Here is a 19,132-nt window from a genome sequence, read left to right as displayed (position 1 = left end):
TTTACTTTAATGGGACTCATCCGATTGAGAAGAGGAAATTAGTGATGTATAAGAGAATGGCTGGAGTGATGCTCTTGAGTAGGCAAAAGGGGATGGAACCTAGTGCACAGAAGATGCAAGCAAGATGTGATAACGGATGGGACATTTAATGTGAAATAAGAGGGTGAAGGGCACTCTGGAGAAAGCAAATGACAAAAGCAAAGACAGAATCCGAAAAGTATGAGAGTGAGCAGTTCTGTTGAGCAGAGTGTGCAGGGTTTGCTGGGAAGAAGGGCAAGAGAAGGATTTGGAGGAATGGATTAGGGTCAGGTCATGGAAAGCCTGGGGTCTTGTGCCGAAAGGTCTCAACTGACTGAAGAACAGTGGAAGGGTTTTAAGCAGGGAAGGGCCACGTGAAGAGAGGAATGTCACAGCAGACCAGGCAGGAAAGCATCTCCAGCATCTGTTAAGCACTAATGCTGAATGCCCTGGAGGTGTCAAGGAAGACTGGGGAAAACCTGTGGGTGAGATAGAGACAAAGCAAGACCTGGTGAGATCCTCACCAAAGCTTCCCTTTGCTTTTTGGACAAGGGCATGGTTTATTACCACATTTATTTACTTGACATCGAAAACAGTGCTGGATGTCTTCTTGTTTTGTTTTTGTTTTTAACTTAAGCTCTTCTGTCATATTCTGGAATTTAGGTATCTTTCCCTAAAAGAGAAAAAACAGCCGCCTTTATCTCTTGAGCAAGCCAAGAAACCTCTTCCTGCTTTCAATTTTTATTTTCTTAACATTATCCACTTATAGCCTAAAACATAGTCGAGTTATGGGCTAAGGCACTTACCTTCCTATTCTTTCCATCTGGCCAAATGGTTCATCCTTCCTCTCCAAGGTGAGAAATGCCTGTCCCTTTCATGCCATGTGTACATGGAGGCTAACAAAAGATATTTAACAAAGATGATTAATTTTACCGAGAAGATTGCTGATAAACTGCATTTCTGGACACTTAGTGAGCTTAACATCAATTAATAGTGTATGTTTTTCCTTTACGTGAAACATTATCTTGGATTTCTCAGAATTAAACCACAAATTTAAAAAGTGGACACTGATTTCTGTTGTATATTTTTCTAAAACAATACACGTAAGTCTAAATAAAGAGAAAAAAATAGCTTTCAAGTTTTATTTGCATAGGAACTTCCTGGAAAGCTTCTTAAAATGCAGATTCCTGGGCAGGAGTCCTGTTGTGGTTGATTTGGGGCTGGACTCCAGCTGGTCCGTTTTGTTCATTACACACCATTATCTGATTATGGGGCCGGGGAACCACAAGCTTTCCAGGAGCCCACACAAATGTCTACAAGCTGAAAAGGAAATTATTGGCTCCCAAGGTAATTATGTAAATTCTTAGCTATATATCTAAAAACATAGTATGTCAATTTCATTGACAGTGTTTTTTAACAATCTTATCACACATGAAAGAGATTTATAATGTACATTTTTCTGTCCTAGCAAGTATTCCTGAAAATACACAATGATTACTTAAAAGTAATGCCGAACAAGAATTCTGAGTTACTCATTGCCAAATCATGTCAAAATCAAAATTATAAAAATTATTTACAAAATTAGGTGATAGGCCTCAAAAGTAAGCGCTTAAAGAAACAGTCCTGGGACTCTACTTTTGATTAAAAGCATCCCCAGGTGATTCCAATCACATTTGGAGACCCAAAGGTCTAAGTGGATGTTTCATACCACCAGAGCATTCTTGTCTTCATCCAAACAGTTATCAAATTTTCTCATCACCCACTAAGTGCAAGGCAATATGCTAGATGGTGAAAATACAGTTGTAAACAATATTATTGTTGTGAAGCCTCCAGACCAACGGGAGAGACAGTCGATAGACAAATGGACAAGCATATGAAAGCAATTACAAACTGAGATAAGTGCTGAGAAGAAAACCAATGGAATGTTGAGATCGAGAAGCCAGGGGACATTGATTTCAGATTGGGAAGGTCAGGGAAGGCTTTATTGAGGGAGCGGGATTACACGGGGAGGGGGAGGGGTAAGCTGGGACAAAGTGAGAGAGTGGCATGGACATATACACACTACCAAATGTAAAATAGATAGCTAGTGGGAAGCAGCCGCACAGCACAGGGAGATCAGCTCGGTGCTTTGTGACCACCTAGAGGGGTGGGATAGGGATGGTGGGAGGGAGATGCAAGAGGGAGGAGATATGGGGATATATGTATATGTATAGCTGATTCACTTTGTTATAAAGCAGAAACTAACACACCGTTGTCAAGCAATTATGCTCCAATAAAGATGTTAAAAATAAATAAATAAAATAAAATAAAAACATGGACAAAAAAAGAATAAAGAAGGAGGAGCCAGCCCTGTGAAAATTCCTGGGAAGAACAGTTCAGGCACTGGGAACAGCACGGGCAGAAACCTATGCAGCACCCAGCTTGTCTTGTTTATGAGCGTCAGGAGAGCAGGAGGAAAGAGAGAGGCATGCTGGGGGAGGCCGAGGAGGTCAGCCCAGACCCTTTTGCACAGGGAACTCCTGTGCAGATGGACTTTATTTTAAGTGAAGTGAATTGACAGTCTCTGCTTGCTTGTTTGTTACTTTGAAAGCTCGGGTATGGCATGGTATTTTGTGTAGCAGTTGAACACTCAGCTGTGGACTCAGACTTCTTGAGTGTGAATTCTGGCTTTGCCCTGTAGAGGCAGAGTGATCTTGGACATATTCCAACCTCTCTTTGCTCAAGCCCTTACCTGTAAAATGGAAGTAATAATAGTACCTACTTCAAAAGGATGTTTAACATATTTAATAAATACATGATAAGCACCATATATGTTTTGATAATGTGTATTTAAGGAGATCATTCTGGTTTCCTCTCTGGACAATTAGTTGGGCAAGGGCAGGAGTGGACATGGTTAGGTTGGTTAGAAGGCTGTTAAATTTGTTCAGGAGAAATGTGATGGAGGCTGGAGGTGGGATGGTGAAAGCAGAGTTGGAGAAGAGAGGTAGGATTCCTGATTTTTTTTGGAGGCAGAGTTGACACAACCTGGGAATGGATTAAATGTGGACATGAAGTGAAGAAAAGAATTAAGAAAAACCATTTGGTTTCTGGCTCAACTAACTGGGTGCATAAAAATCATCATCTTCATCATCATCAATCATCATCAATATCATCAACCTTTATTGAGCAGGTCTGCATGCCAGGCACTGAGATAAGTGCTTTATAAACACCTCTTAAGATGTAGGAGGCTTAGGTACAAAGACGTTTGCCAGAAAGGAAAGTCAAGAGTTCAGCACTGGATAAATGAAGTCTGAGATGACCCTGAGATACCAGATGGAAGGGTCAAGAAGGCAGTTGGATAGTCGACTCTATAAAACTCAGAGATGACTGGTTTGAAGATAATGTTCACGAGTCATGAACTTTGCAATGGAATTCACCACAGTGTTCTTTTATATAATGATTTGGGCTGTTACAGTAATGTTTTATTTCTTTTGGCCTACTCCTTTTTTTGAGTTCAGGACCTGCTTCCTAACAACCTTTGTGTCAATTGAATTTTCAGTCAGTTCTCCATAGTGTAAGATAATGCGTTGCATTAACATTTCTGATTCTGAATAGAACTCTACTGAGCTCAACTTGTCTAATCTGAAGTCCATATTCTCCATGAAACATTTCCTCGTTAAAACTCAAGGAAACTTTAGTTCAAGTTATGCTCTGAAATCAACAGAATAATATTAGTTCATATGGGTATAGAAAATCATTTATTTACAGTGTTTAAATTGACATTTGAACAGTTTTTCCAATCCCACACAGTTAGTGGCATAAGGTCTTGAGAAAGCATGAAACATTTTTTTATCAGCCTCATATTTCGGCAAGCTTGCCAAGCACAGTTCATTTTCCATAGAAATTCACAAACCTGAGCAGTGGCCAAATTTTCGGAGTCGCTGAATATAAGCCAGTGAATAAAATTGTTAAACCCTTTGATTTCCCCCCACTTTTTTCCCTTAAAAAGTAACATAGCATGTGCCTCTGAGTTTTATTATTTGACATCTATTACCCACAGCACTCAAGTGTGTTTGAGAAAAAGCCTGTATGAACATTCCAGCACAGAATGAACACAGGCGGGGTCTGTTGGGAACATTCATTTGCAGCCTTGCTTATCCCTCAGATGGGAAAGCCTCCTCCTTCCACCGACGTCCTTCAGAGGGCAATGGTACCAACTTGTAAAAATAAATAATTTTTTAAAAAATTTATTTTACTGAAGTACAGTTGATTACAATGTGTTAATTTCTACTGTACAGCAAAGTGATTCAGTTATACATACATATGCATTCTTTTTCATATTCTTTTCCATTATGGCTTATCACATGATACTGAATATAGTTCCCTGTGCTATACAGTAGGACCTTGTTGTTTATCCATTCTATATATAATAGTTTGCATCCGCTAATCCCAAACTCCCAGTCCATCCCTCCCCCTTGGCAACCACAAGTCTGTTCTCTATGTCTGTGAGTCTGTTTCTGTTTCAAAACTAAGTTCATTTGTGTCATATTTTAGATTCCACCTGTAAGTGATATTGTATGGTATTTGTCTTTCTCTTTCTGGCTTATTTCCCTGAGTATGATCATCTCTAGGTCCATCCCTGTTGCTGCCAGTGGCATTATTTCATTCTTTTTTATGGCTGAGTAGTATTCCGTTGTATATATTTACCACATCTTCTTTATCCATTCATCTATCAATGGGCATTTAGGTTGCTTCCATGTCTTGGCTATTGTAAATAGCGCTGCAATGAACATTGGGGTGCATGTATCTTTTTGAATTCTGTTTTTTCTCCTGATATATGCCCAGGAGTGGGATTGCAGGATCATATGGTAACTCTATTTTTAGTTTTTTGAGGAACCTCCATACCGTTCTCCATAGTGGCTGTACCAATTTACACTCCTAGCAACAATGTAGTGTAGGAGGGTTCCCTTTTCTCCACATCCTCTCCAGCATTTATTATTTGTGGACTTTTTAATGGTGGCCATTCTGACCAGTGTGAGGTGGCACCTCATTGTAGTTTTGATTTGCGTAAAAATGAATAAGGGCTTTTAAAGGTTGAAAAACTTTCAGACAGATCCAGAATAGGCAAAAATTACATGCTGGTCCAAAATGTGATAAATTCCAGACGCTATGCATTGTGACTAATTGGGGCCACTAGTGAACCTTTCTCTTAAGACTGGTCCTAATAACAGAATGCATTGACTCAAACAAAATCTCGAGCATGGGACAGGATGGAACTAGTTATCATTAAGAGAATAATTTTCGTAGGCATTGGTACATTGTGCCCAAGAATAGTTTGGAAAGATAAAGGATATGGAAACAAATAATACTAATGAGTATCAATAATTAAAATGTGTCAGTAACTCTAATGTAGTTCTCTTTGTGAATGATAAAATTATGTAAGAATGTTGGATTTCTTTAACCCAATGACCACTGTGGTAGTCTCTTCATTGAATTGCTTCCTTCATTGGCATCACCTGTTAATTTCATTTTTACTTATAATTGTAAAAATGCACAATAGCGTCTAGAGGCAATACCCTTATTTTTAAAATGCTCAAAAAAATAGCCCCTTTCCCTTCAAAAAAAAAAAAGGGTGAAGGGTAACAATTAGTACTGAATTTCAGCTATGAGAAAGTTACTGAGCTGTGAGGGGCCACTGTGCTTACGTCACGTGTCATCTGTTTGGAGAGGGCGGCTACATGGGACACAGGAGCAACTGTAAGTTCGAAAGGACTCTCACAAATGGGAACCATGGGCGTGCTGGGAATGGAGTCACCACCCGGGAATGAAGGAGTCAGGGCGGAGAGGGGCCAAACCATGAAGCCAGAGCAGAATTCTTGTCAACAGTGGCCTAGAAATAAAGCTGAGGAGAAGGGTCCCGGTTTGCCAGGGGCCGGTAGTCACGGTTCTGTGCTTGGGGAGGCCCTCCCTCACCATAGCCCCTGCCAAGCCACATAGGTGAATCTACAGGAGTGAGGGTGATCTCAGAAGAGCCCAGTGTAATCGGGGAAGGGTTGGGGCAAGGCAATAAGAGCTAGCGTTTCATTTTTTAACGGAACAGCTTTATTGAGGTATAATTCACATACCATACAATTCACTCATTTAAGGGGTGTAATTTAGCGGTATAGTCAGAGTTGTGCAACCATCACCACAATCAATTTTAAAAGTTTCATCACCCCCAAAAGAAACCTTGTGCCCCTTAGTCATTACTGCCCCCAATCCTCCCATCTGCCTCAGCCCTTGACAGCCACTAGTCTTTTGCCACTCTGTGGATTTGCCTGTTCTGGCCATTTCGTGGAAATGGAATCATACAATATGTAGTCTTTTGTGTCTGGCTTCTTACACTCAGCATAATGTTTTCAAGGTTCATCCACGATGCATGTAGCATGTATCAGTTCTTCCCTCCTTTTTATAGCTGAATAATTCCATTGTATGGTTATGTCACATTTTGTTTCATTATTCATTGATTGATGGACATTTGGGTTATTTCCACTTTTGGGCTATTATGAGTAATGCTGCTGTGAACGATTTTGCATACAAGTTTTTGTGTGGACAAATATTTTCAGTTCTCTTGGGCGTATAACTAGGAGTGGAATTTTTGGGTCATATGGTAACTATACGTTTAACATTTTGAGAAACTAAAAACTGTTTTCCAAAGCATTTACATTCTAACCAGCATTGTATAAGAGTTCCAATTTCTCCACATCCTCGCCAGCACTTCTTTTTATCCATCCCAGTGGGTGTAACGTAGTGTCTCATTGTGGTTTTGATTTGTATTCCCCTGAGAGCTAATGATGCTGAGCATCTTTTCATGTGCTTCTTGGCCATTTGTATATTTCCTTCAGTGAAATGTCTATTCAGAGCCTTTGCCCATTTAAAAGTTGGGTTATTTGAGTTTTTTATTATTGAGTTGTAAGATTTGTTTATATATTCTGGGTACAAGCCCCTTATCAGATATATGAGTTAGCATTTAATTTACATGCATTCCCTCCGGCATTCATACTGCATCTCTACCATTTACTTTAAACTGGTATACATCCATATAACCATTTACCTCAGTTTTGTAACTTTCAGAATTTTACCCCTAGTAAGTTCTCGGTGCCTCTCCACCTCATGTTGCAAAGGAGGCCTTTCAGAGCTGAGAGTTCCCCAGGGTGTCTGACTCAGAGGATCACAGTGACCCCAGGCCTTCTCCCTCCCAGGGCCTCTAGCTGCACATTCCAGCCAGGGAGCCTGCCTGCCCTGCCCGGCTCCTCTAGCTCTCTGAGCAGTATCCCTGTCTCCAGGCTCCTTCTCTGTTCCCACACTGGCCAGGGGCTCTGTGTGGGGAGGATGGGAGGTCAGTTCTGCCTGGAGCTGCTGCTACTGCTGAGATGTAAGGACCCTGGAGAGGTAAGAAGATACCGTGTGTACGTTTCAGGCTCTGTGTGTTTGTGCCTCTTGCTTGAAACAAGGCAGGACTCACGGGGTAGTAATCCTGGAGCGGCATCGGGGGAAGGTAGACACAAGCAGGAAAGAATGAGAGAGCAATTGCTTTGGAGGGATTCACTCAGCTTGTTCCAGCACCAGAGTCTCTTTCAACTTCAAAGTTCAGATGGTTCAGATGACACTTAAGATGTCTCTGCCTGTTGCTTTAGGAGAAGGTTCAGAGCCTTCGAGCCAGGCTGGCTGGAATGTTACATATCATTGCCAAGACACTCATATTTTTATTGAAAGCTTAAAGTGAATCTCAGTAAGGACCTGCCATTTCTTCTGCACCTTTCCTTTTGGCTGTTTTCTCGGTATTTAAAAATTGATGCAATTTGACTTTAGCAATGCACATTGCCTTACTTACATTGTTACTGTCGCATGGGTCTTTGTGGCCTTCTACTGCAATATTTTTCTGAGACAGATAAAGAAACTGAGTGTAGGAGTGGATCCCATTGTGGCAGGGTCACCTGGCTAGTCCATGACAGAACTGAGACCAATCACCATTGCTTTTGAGCTTCTCTTTGGGTCTGGATCATTGGGTACCATATAATGACAAAAATTTGGGACAAGGGCAAATCTTGCCCCTCCCCTCAGTATGATGGAGGATCAAGATTCTGTGACATCTACAAGCAATATGGGTACTGGTGTGAAACCACAAAATGTGGTCTGACTCTTCCATGCAGCAAAGACAGATGATTGATGGAGAAAATCAGAAAGCCTTGGTTTTGCTGCTTGCAACCTCTCGTACAAACCTTATTTTTTGTGATTCCAGCTTTTTATGATTTCATAGAAAGACCTCAAAATTCATCTTTTCTTAGTATTAATTTAGAATATTACCAAAGTGTTCACAGAGCTTAGATACTTGCTGGCTTTATATAGCTACAAGTAAAGGTTTCTTGGAATCCTTCCTAAAGGAACAGAGGGTATCATATGAAACATTAGCTTATTTGGTGAATGTTTTTAACACCGAGAAGGCGAATCACAGGCTTTCCTGCAGGTCGGCAATCTCTTACCTTAAACTATGTGACCATGCTGCTTCAATTCATTTGCAGATTTCTTCCTCTCTCTGTCGTGTGCACATTGCCACTATCCATGTAAAGCAGTTTAAATATATATTAATTATTTAATTTGTTAAAAACCAAGTTACTTTTGGAGAAAATTTATTGCTCTTAAATCCCCATCATTTACAATCTGTTGGATGATTCCATTTTGAAAGAGGGCAAAGACTTAATATAGCGATTCTGATTATTTATAGTTACTAGCAACTATAAGAGAAATCTACTCAGGCTGCAGTGATTGCAGGTTCCTGGACACCTATCGCTGTTCATCAGGAACATTTTTTCCCTACCTGTGGGAAAATAAGCCACAAAGGCAGTAAATCCCCTTTCGTTTTCCAACTCTCTTCAGAAATCTTGCTGATAGGAATTGCACATTTAAGCAATGTTCAGTAAATACTTTTAAAAATCCATCACTGTCTTTTTTTAAAAAAAGATTTTGAAGTTGCTCACTTGTGCCTATTTTCAGATTAAGAACAAATTATTTGTGGAAACCAGGTTGAGCCCAAGTTCCTCATCACAGGGTGAAAATTGGATTTTGTAAATCTTCCAAGCCCAGGTTTCTTACTGCATGCAGCTGTGCAAGTTTGCAAATGTTTCCTTCTCTAGTCAGGACCCGGTGGAAGGAGCCAGTTTGGACTGCCACCTCGATAGCTAGCATTTGTGGACACTTCAATGCAGGACGCCACTGAGATATTTGAACCTTTTCATATATTTTAATCTGGACATCAGATGCCAGGTAGAGAAAGTATGCCAGCCAACCAGTTCTGATTCAATGTCATGCTAAGAGTATATCAGCAGCCTTCCTATTCTGACCATTCTCGGTGAACTTCACAATGTCACTTGATATGGGCTTTCCATATGTGTTGAATATGAGTTCAGTGCTCTTCCTGGGAAGGAAGATAATGTAGGGCCAAGGCCTGAATTTTCTAAGATGTCATTAGTTCCCACTGTAGCTTTCTCTGAACGAATCAATGAAAGACAGCACCTTGCTGTTCCTATAAGGACTGGACTTTGTTTGTTTTCAATCCATCTTTTGGAACCAAGGAAGGAGTGAGGGCTGGTCATGCTCAGGTTCACACCCACAGCTGGAATGGATGGGTTTCTCCTGGTTGCCATGGCAATGCTGCCCTGGTGTGGTGGTACTTGCCCATATTTGCAGAGCTTTCCTCCCCATCTGTGGTGGTTGACCAAAACTGCAGAGGAGTTATTGGGTTAGGAGTTCTTTAGCTTTCTTTACAATTAGCTCCTTATCACATCCTTGGGAGGTCAAATGGGCAGGAAAAATTAAGTGACAAAAGGAGACGAGCTTTATGACTCGGATCAAGTTGAATTTATATTTGCTGTTAGCAATAGATACAGGTTGTTTTAATTAGGATCCTAGAGGCAGATGACAAATTAGTTTACCTTTTAAATGGCACTCATCAAACATGGGACGGGATGTGCGTGTTTTAAGAAATGCCTCATTTCTTTTTCAAGTTTAAAGTTTAGACAAGTCCTCATCCTGTAAACTGGGGACAGAGACAACTTTTCCTCTATAAGGTTGTGAAAATTAAATGAGCTAATACATGTCATGTGCTTAGAACAGTGCCTAGAATATAACAAGAGCTCAGTAAATGTTCAATGTTATATTATCTTTACTTTTACATGACAGTGTGGTGGCTTTTTAATGCTAATGATGGTTCCTTGAGCAAATATTAACCACACCGACCAGTCTCCAGGTATTTTTTAAAATCTTCCTCAAGGACTTTACCAGCTAGTGGGGAGACCAAAGTAGCAACAAGTAGTTGCTTGAAGTAGCGGCATGCCCAGCATATTCTGGGAAACCTGGAGGCCTGAGCACTGCAGCCCGTGTGGGCCAACAAGAAGAAGTCCCTAGATGAGGAGGCATTGAGCTGAAGCTCATTTATGGCCATTCTCCTGACGTGTGGCATACAGGGGCAGGGGAAGGGGGTTAATCTCACTTGGAAGAGTGTCTCGATTTTGGTATTTGAACAGATAGGATGTTCTGTGCCTTGGGTCCATCAAATATTGTAGATTGCCCGAGGTCTGCCCTCCATCAAAGTAGGTCTCCTCTACTTAAAGCACACTGCTTTATATTCTCCATGGTTGTCAGAGGTTTTTTGGTAATAATTTTGTAACAAAAACTTGCTTATATTCATCAAATATTTGGAGAGTGATGGTTCTGAAAATCATGAGAATCAAGGCATCTTAAATCCCTGCCCACTCTATGGACACAACTACTTACTTCTCATTACTCTGCCAAAGTCAAGTAAATCCCAAAACAGGACTCTTCCCAGACAAACTCAATGCTTTCTAATTCAGTAGTTACTCTAATGACTCACGGTCTGGTTATTTTTCTCCTCTTTATTACTCAGGTAACGCAACCACTTTTATGTAACTTCAGAAGAAGCAAGTAACTATTCTAATTTCTGCAGAATGGCTTTGATTTAGAGATAGCAGCTGATTTAACCCTGGAGTGACCGTCTCTTCATCTTGCAAGTTTTCTTTAATAGCCTGGTCACCCCCCAAGCTCTTTAGATTTTTCTGATGCAATGGGTACAAGAAGTGAAAAGCCCTTTGTATGAGATCCTATATCAAGTTTACTAACTTTAAGATGTGAGCTTTTGGTTTTTCTTTCTCAATGACGTTTTAAAAATGCACACAGACTCATACATTTGTTCAGAGTCTCATTCTTTCTGTATGTTAAGTTCTGAACACACAGCATGATTCAACACTGGCATTGTTTCCAGAGTAGGGTTTCTCAACTTGAGCAGTGTTGACATTCAAGGCCGGATCATTCTTTGTGTGGGGTCTGTCTTGTGCATTGGACGAGGCTCAGCAGCATTCCTGGTCTCTCCGTACTAGGTACCGATAGTACCACTTCAGCCCCCATCCACACCACCCCCCCATTATGACTCCAGACATTGCCAGATGTCCCCTAGAAGGCACAGCCGCCTGGTTGAGAACCACTGCTCTAGTGAAAAACAGTTTGGTAGAGAAATCCCTAAAGTGGAATTAGCTGAGCTGTGACCAATGCCAGAGGGACAAGGGAAGGTTCAGAGTTGGAAGTCAGTATACACGGGGGCCAGGCCTTACAAAGCAGGTGAAAGGAAGATATTCAGAGAGGGGAGGTCTAATGCTTTGGCCTCCAATGAGCCTTGCGCAGTCCATGCCACCCTCCTGGTGGATTTACTCTCCTACTACCCTTAGAGTGACCTAGGGGGTGGCGAAGAACAGCCTCGGGGGATGTCAGATAGGACAACGCAGGGATCATGCAGCGTAGCAGTCAGTGAGGGAGGTGTTCAGGTGGCTATATGTCAGAGAAGGCACACTGATACCTGACAGATGTGTTCGACTTTGGAGCCTTTGGCATAGAGAACTTTCATGTTATTTCCAAATCCTGTATCATCCCTGCTTCCAACTGTGTAGCGTTCCCTTTGTGGGTCTACAGAGCCAGGAGAAGGCTCCCTTTCTGACTATGAGAGTGGTAGCCAACATTTATTGAACTTGGAGCTCACTGCCATGAAAGGACTCAGAGATGGATGTTAGTACGACTTACAGATGAAGAAATTGAGGCACAGAGAGGCTAAGAAACTTGTCCAAGTTTCCACAGCAGGTAGGCAAAGGTCATGATTGTGAACCCAGACAGCCTGGCTGCTGAGCCCGCACACCTCACTGGGAAGCCATCCTTGCCCTTGTGTGGACGCTTCACCGACCCCAGAGCCCCCGCATTCCACAGACAAATTCGAAGCGTGGAAAATTCTTTGGAGAGGAAAACAAGATTTGGCTGTTCTGAGGAAGATATTTAACGTTGTTGTGAATATTTTTGATTAATAAAAAGAAAATGAATGCTGGACCCTGGGCTATTTTTTGTTGACCATAGGGCATGTCATTTGTAAGGGGGCTTCACTGAACTTGATTTTTTTTTGATGGATGATTCAGGTGTGATTTATCGAGGCAAATACTTTGGGACCTAAATGACCATTTCTTTCCTCCCACCTCAACCTCTTCTCTCCTCACCACTCGCAGCCCTATCTTATTCCTCAAGTATTATTTAGCTTCTCAGAAGAGTCAGGTGTTTCAGATGAAGCCAGGATGAATTCTTCCCAGCAGGGAAGTGTTTTTGAATAAGTAAATTTCAGCCAATGACCCCTGCTGATAAGGCTCTAGACGAAATGGGGGCAAAAGGAATTAGAAGCCAAATCACAAAACAGTAAGTAAAAATTCTGATTAACAAGAATTTCACAGCAAACACAGGCTGATGGCTATTTTACTAAAGCAATACGGAACACGCCTAGAGGCCACTCTGTTCTGGTAATGTGGGAAATTGGTTGAAATCATGTTTCTCTTGTGATTTCCATGTTAAGCCATTCACAGTCGGATCTCTTTTTTACAAAATTAATACAGTTCCTTGCTATTTTGTATTCTTTTTAAAGTCTTGGCCTTAAACTCAGTATTAGTATTTCCGGCAAGCGTTTACTACTAAGGGGCACACTTCAGATTTAGGGGAAAAGTCAGTGTTTTCATTTTGTGTTGAGTTGGGAGAGGAAGTGGTCAACTTGACATTGCTTGTAAATAAAGTGAGCAACTTGACCTTTTTCTCTTGATAGAATTTTGTATTGAAAGAAGTATAATGTGCCTTGGTGATGGTAACGAATACAATAGCCGTACAGTCTCTCAGTCTCTAAATGATTAGGGTGGAGAGAAGTTTTATTTAAAATTTCAAGTTGTTCAAATGGCACATGTCTCCACACATGTCCTTTTACTGCAGGTAAACTCAGTTGGCATGTATGCGTGTGTGTGTGTGTGTGTGTGTGTGTGTGTGTGTATGTGTACGCACCCATTTGTCCTATGTTGCGCTGTTGGTTTGAACCACAAAATAGAAAAGAATGTAAATATTTTCCAACGCTTACAGGCAGTCAGCCGCCCTCGGGGATGGACAAAAGTTTGTTAGTTTTTTCTTTTATCTTTCCATCAGCTTACACTTTGGCCTGTTTCCAGTGAAGCCCTAGGCCAAGGGCAGCCCCCGCCTCGTACCGCCAGTGTGGACGTGGCTGGTAGAGGTCTGAAAATAAATGACCATTTCTTTGGAACTAAAATAGTGTCTCTTACAAGCAGAAAAATTAATTTAGTGGAACTCTGGATTTGTCTATTTTAAAAGAAAACTAGAGGGGAAACCATTTTGGAGTGTGTGATTCGACCTGACGAAGATAAGGGCGCGTCTACAGTTCTTTGAACATTCCCGTACAAGATCGTGATTCCTGGAATGCTTGGAAAATGGCTTGAGGTGTTCAGTTTTAACCAGCAAATCTGTTCTGTTTCATCTTTTGTTTAAAATCTTGGAATTCATAAGCGTTGCTTTTCTACTTCAGGAAGCAGTGTGGAGAGCAGCGCCGTCTCGTAGAACTCTCGGCGGTGCCAGAAATGTTCTGTGTCTGTTCTGTATGGCAGCCACTAGCCCCATGTGGCCTTCTAGCACTTAAAATGTGTCTAGTGTGACTGAGGAACTGAATTTTAAATTTTATTTCATTTTAATTTTTAAAAATTGGAAGAGCCGCATGAGGATCCATACTGAACGGTGCGAGTGTAGAGCATAATTGCCAGTCGGTGTATGTCTCTGATTTTGAATATTCCATTATATTATCACCCTACATATCTAAATTTTGATTTGGAAAATGTGACAACTATTACTGTCTCTAAGTGAAGATTACCTCCAGGTAATCCTTTGATTCCCATCCTCAATGCATGCTAATTGTACAGTTTTTATATTATAGTGACACTTTACACTTTTTTTCTAATTTTGCTGCTGCACAGCCTTGTTACAAGGCTCTTGCCTTCCAGACATCTCACCATCCGAGAGCCATGTATCTGGCAACGAGTAATAAATAAGCATTACTCATTAATTTCAATAAGTAAGATTCCAACCTTGAGTTTTCTTTCAAATTGTTTTCAATTTAATAAAACCACACTTCACCTGAAAAAAAAAAAAAAAAAGATAGGTGGTTATGAAAATGCAGCCTGGAAATTAGCTTGTTAGATTGCATTTTCCTTTGCCTTTTCTAATAAGTGAACTGTGTGCATTTTCTGGTTAATTGGAGTTGTTATTGATTGAGGTTGGGCTCTTCAGATGATTCAGACCCAATGTAACTAAGCACAGGAGAGAAAAATGTACATTACAGCTAGTTGAAGCCCAAAAGTAAAATTAGATAATTAACTAATTTTAAGTCAGCAATAGTTCAGGTATTATTAGACTCAAAAGAGGACCCATTTAATTTGGAAAGTCACCACAAGCCCCCTCTCTTTAAGGGTTTAGGGCTTAGACACTGAGTCTTCTCTTTGACCTGCCTGCTCTTTGAATGCAGTTAATCTTTGACAGAATTTCAGCAGGAGCTGCCTCGACGGTCATTTCTATTTTATTTTATTTTTGTTGTTTCTAATTCTTTTTCCTTAACTTTATAAGGCTCATATCTTCTTTGCTGTTTGATTGTATTGTTCGTTTTTGTTCCTGCTAAAGCCAGTTGCCCCTTTCCCTTCACCTTTCCTTGGTCCAAATATTTCTCCAAAAAAAGTACATATGAACTGATTTCTGCTTGGAATTTACCTGCAGGGGGCCCACCAAGATCCAAAACTCACATCAAAGGGAACTGAAGGAAGGAGGTGTGTCTGGATTAAAGCAGAAGAAAGGGAAAACAAACTTTAAAAAAATTAAATTTTTCCTGATTACAGAAGTAATTTATGGTTTTTGTAGAAAAATTGGACCTTCATACAAACAGATGTATCTTCCTCCTAGTTTTTTTTCTATGCACATTTATGTATGTGTGTTTAAATTATTTACATGTTATGGTGATGTGTAATATTCTCATATGATATAGTCTTGGTCTTAAATTTTACTTTATCACATTTTCTCCACTAATAAATTTTCTTCTAGAGCATCCTTTTTATCACAGAATTCCTTCAGATACATATAGGAAAATTTATGTGAGGTCCAGTTTCTCCCTGTTATACATAATGCTGTAATCAACATCTTTGAACATATCTTTCCGTGCATTTTGATGACTCTCTAGGGGTAGTTCCTAGACATGTATTTGCACCCTGGAAATAATTATGCGTATTGAAGCTCTCACCAGCAAGGAGTGAATGATAGCAGAGCAGATTTCAAATGTATTAGCGACATGGGAGTGGTTATGGTGAGACGAGAATTTCCTTGAGGTGGTCTACTCAACTTCATCTGTGTCTTTTAGCTTCATTTCAAAGACATAGCACAGCTTGTTAAGTAATATACTTTTGCTTTTTTACGGATTTAAGAAGTCTTTATGTATAAGTTTGGGTTTATTAGTGCATTTATGATCAGTATTGCTATTTATTTCAACCGATACTTTGAGTCTTGGTCATTAGTATCTAGTGATTTTTCTTCCATATTTGATTCAGAAACGTACAACATTGGGTGGCTGACTAAGCCTGAGTTTTAATTAATTAGAAATGCTCTTTTTATTCAATTTTTATCAGCTCTGTTACACTATGTAGTGATAGCCACATACATCTACATGTATTTTGTCCGTTGCAGCCATCTGCCACAGTTAGGCAACCAGGAAATAAAATAGTCTCAGAGTGACTGTGGAACTTCCAGAATAACAATCCAAAGGTCAACATACTTTATTTTGTTAGGAAGCATATGTATACATAGTAAGCTACATATTAGAAGATGTAAATATACATTAACAAAAAGAAGAAGGGATAGCCAGGAGCAGAAAGGAATGGTTAGAACGACAAAGCAATATAGGGCAATTTAAAACAGGCGTAACCGCATTATTACCTCTGAATTTCCAAGACAACACACTTCACTGATGGGTGTCCATAAGTCTCATTCTGAGCCATCAAACAGATGCTATGTTGTGATTAATATGCCTGTCCATTATAGAAGACTACGATGAAGATGATTATGTTAAAACACATGTTTGGGCATTTAATACACAAGTTTCAGTTTCTTATAAAATTAACTTATGCAGTACATCTCATACCACAGTGAGTAGTCTTCAGAGTCCAAAACGTGACATTTTCCCTGTAATTCAAAAAGTGAGTTGAATATATATATATACATATATATATATATACATATATATAATTTGAATTATTATAAAAGGAGAATTATTTTGTGCATGGCTTTCCTAAATAGAGAATCCTCTTAGATCAGAAAAATTGAAAGCAACTCCAGTCTGACTCCGAAGTTTGTGTTCTTTCCAACATCACACGTAGTCTTCAAGTAACATCATTCCTTACACCCTTAAAATGTTTCTCAGTAGGAGTAAACATAAGGGCAATATTTTCGTGAGCTGTGGAAGGCAAAGTATGGTGGAGGCACATATTTTGGAGGATACACCAGGATATATATTTCTATCTATCTTCCTATCGGATTGTTTTTTTCAGGAAAGTCATTGACAAAATAATTCTCCTTAGTCCTGGCCATAGAAGCTTTACGTTGTTGGAAGAGAAAGTTTGCTGGCATAACATAAATGACAGGGGTCCTGATATTGATGTCATGACCCACTAATCAATTGTGACCCACAATTGAAAGAAACTAGCGTAGAAATAGAGTATATCATTCATCTAGAGATAGATGGTTCCAAGGTTGGTTAATTCAGGGACACGATGATGCCACCAACGACCTAGGGGCTTTCTGCCTTGCCACTTGCCCCTCCTGGTCACAAGATGGCAGACACAACTCTAGGCATCACATCCTCAAACAAGTAGATCCAAAGACAGAACAGCACTTTTTCCTAGCATGTAGTATACATTTTAAATTAGAGGGTAATTCTTTTCCCCAGAAGCTCCTCCTCTCCTACTAGACTTCCCTTTTGGCCTCATTCATTGTTTAAGTTCCACCACAACCAATCCCTAAACCAGTCACTAGCAAGGGAAATAGATGCCACATTTGGTATGGATATGGTATGCTATGGTAACTGGAGGAGTGAACATTCGTTCCGTGGGACAGGGGAGGGAGCTCCTCTCTCCTGAGTTTGTGGAAGGCCCGCTGCTCGGATTAATTCCAGCACAGCCAACAAGGAAGGAGTGGTGAGGAAAGCTGTTGGACACCTAGCTAACGATGTCTGCCACATTTGCCAGGGCATTTTGACTTTACTTCTGTCATAGTGTTAATATTATTAGGCCTTCTCTTATCATTATCTGTGAGCTTATTTTATCTCTTTGGTAGATTCTAGATTCCTTAAGGATGGGGACTTAACCGTTTTTATCAGGACACGGAATAGTGCCTTGCCCTAAAAGGTGATTAATAAATATTTACTAAATTGATTAGAATTGGCCCATGCCAATTGATTAAATGCTTTCCTACTTTTTTATTGAATCTAAAGTCTTTAAAATCAAGTTATTTGTTTGAATATCAACACCCTCCCAGTAAAGTTATGTTTATTCATTCCAGAAAATGATTAAGGGGCCTTAATCATAAAGGTATTGGAATAAAGTTACTGTGGGTACTGTGTAATATAAACCCTAAAAAGACTGTTTACAATTCTGTTTGGGTGTAGGAGGAAAAAAGGATTCAAATATAAATATAAGTGGGAAAGAAAACTTGTATTGAGTCCATTTTATGCATCTGTTAACATTTTGAAGACTATACAGTAGAATTTATCATCTTAAAGATTATGAAGTGAAAGAAATGACTTGTATATCAAATCACTGTGATTCTCTATTTAAAGCTCCATTTCATAGAGTTTTCTTAGGAAAACTACCTCAATAATTTAAAATTCAGTACATTATTATACGTACCACATAATTTCATCAAAAAATCACTTTCAGTAGAATGAGCTCACAGGACCAGAGTTTGGTTACTAATGTGGTGTGAAGTGTAAAGCCAGCGTTCCAAGTTTTAATTTTTTTTGTAATAGAAACATTTCTCAAAATCTTATCTTTTTTAATGTAAAGAATTCTTCTTATAAACTTCCCTTCTTTTGGTTCAGGTTCAGTGACTATACGTGTTCATAATTTTTCACATTATCAACTATTACAACTACAGTATAAACTTCTGTTTTTTAAAAGATTTGAGATGGTGTAATTATAATTTTCTCCAAAAAGAAATATAGTCCTCATTTGCCTGCAGAATGGTCAATTTGTAGGTGTAAATGAGCAGTTCCTGTCTTATTCAAGCAGAGCCATTTATTATATCTTCTTTCAAGTGACATGAAATTTTAAGTTTAATTCAACATAAAGACATGACTGGTTTTTAAAACATTTTATTGTTTGCTAATGGTACTTTTCAGTTACAGAATTTGCTAAGTGATGGTAGGAACAAATCGTTGTGTTCTTGTGTCATTCTGGAAGCAACTGGAGTACCTACTTCAGTTCTCTTCTCATTTTCTGATCTTTTAATCCTGGGGGAAAAAATAGCAAAAGGAGCAAGTTAAACAATTTACAGATATTCCTAGTGAGTATCATGTACAGTCACACATATGGCTTCAGTTTTGCCAAAACAATATTACAGCCATTGAAGTTGAACTCTATAATTTTAAAACTTTCTTTGTTATCTCACTGCCTTTAGATATGAGGTGTCCAGGATG

The 19,132-nt window shown here is 39.7% G+C and overlaps 1 protein-coding gene across 9 annotated transcripts in view; it reads left to right on the top strand.

Moving 5' to 3' along the window:
- The window catches only part of ARHGAP6 (Rho GTPase activating protein 6), a 489,264-nt gene that overhangs the window by 328,654 nt on the left and 141,478 nt on the right, over positions 1-19,132 (top strand). For 2 of the 9 annotated variants that reach the window (XM_068534004.1, XM_068534003.1), the window contains exon 1: positions 7,369-7,428. The exons of the other annotated variants lie outside the window; for them this stretch is intronic. In XM_068534004.1, coding sequence (XP_068390105.1) covers positions 7,369-7,428 — 60 coding nt within the window. Of the gene's footprint in view, positions 1-7,368; positions 7,429-19,132 lie in introns of those variants that run through there. 9 annotated transcript variants of the gene reach the window in all.

The sequence above is a fragment of the Eschrichtius robustus genome, chromosome X (assembly GCF_028021215.1).
Source record: "Eschrichtius robustus isolate mEscRob2 chromosome X, mEscRob2.pri, whole genome shotgun sequence".
Taxonomy (NCBI): Eukaryota; Metazoa; Chordata; class Mammalia; order Artiodactyla; family Eschrichtiidae; genus Eschrichtius; species Eschrichtius robustus.
This window is presented reverse-complemented; position numbering and strand designations above follow the sequence as displayed.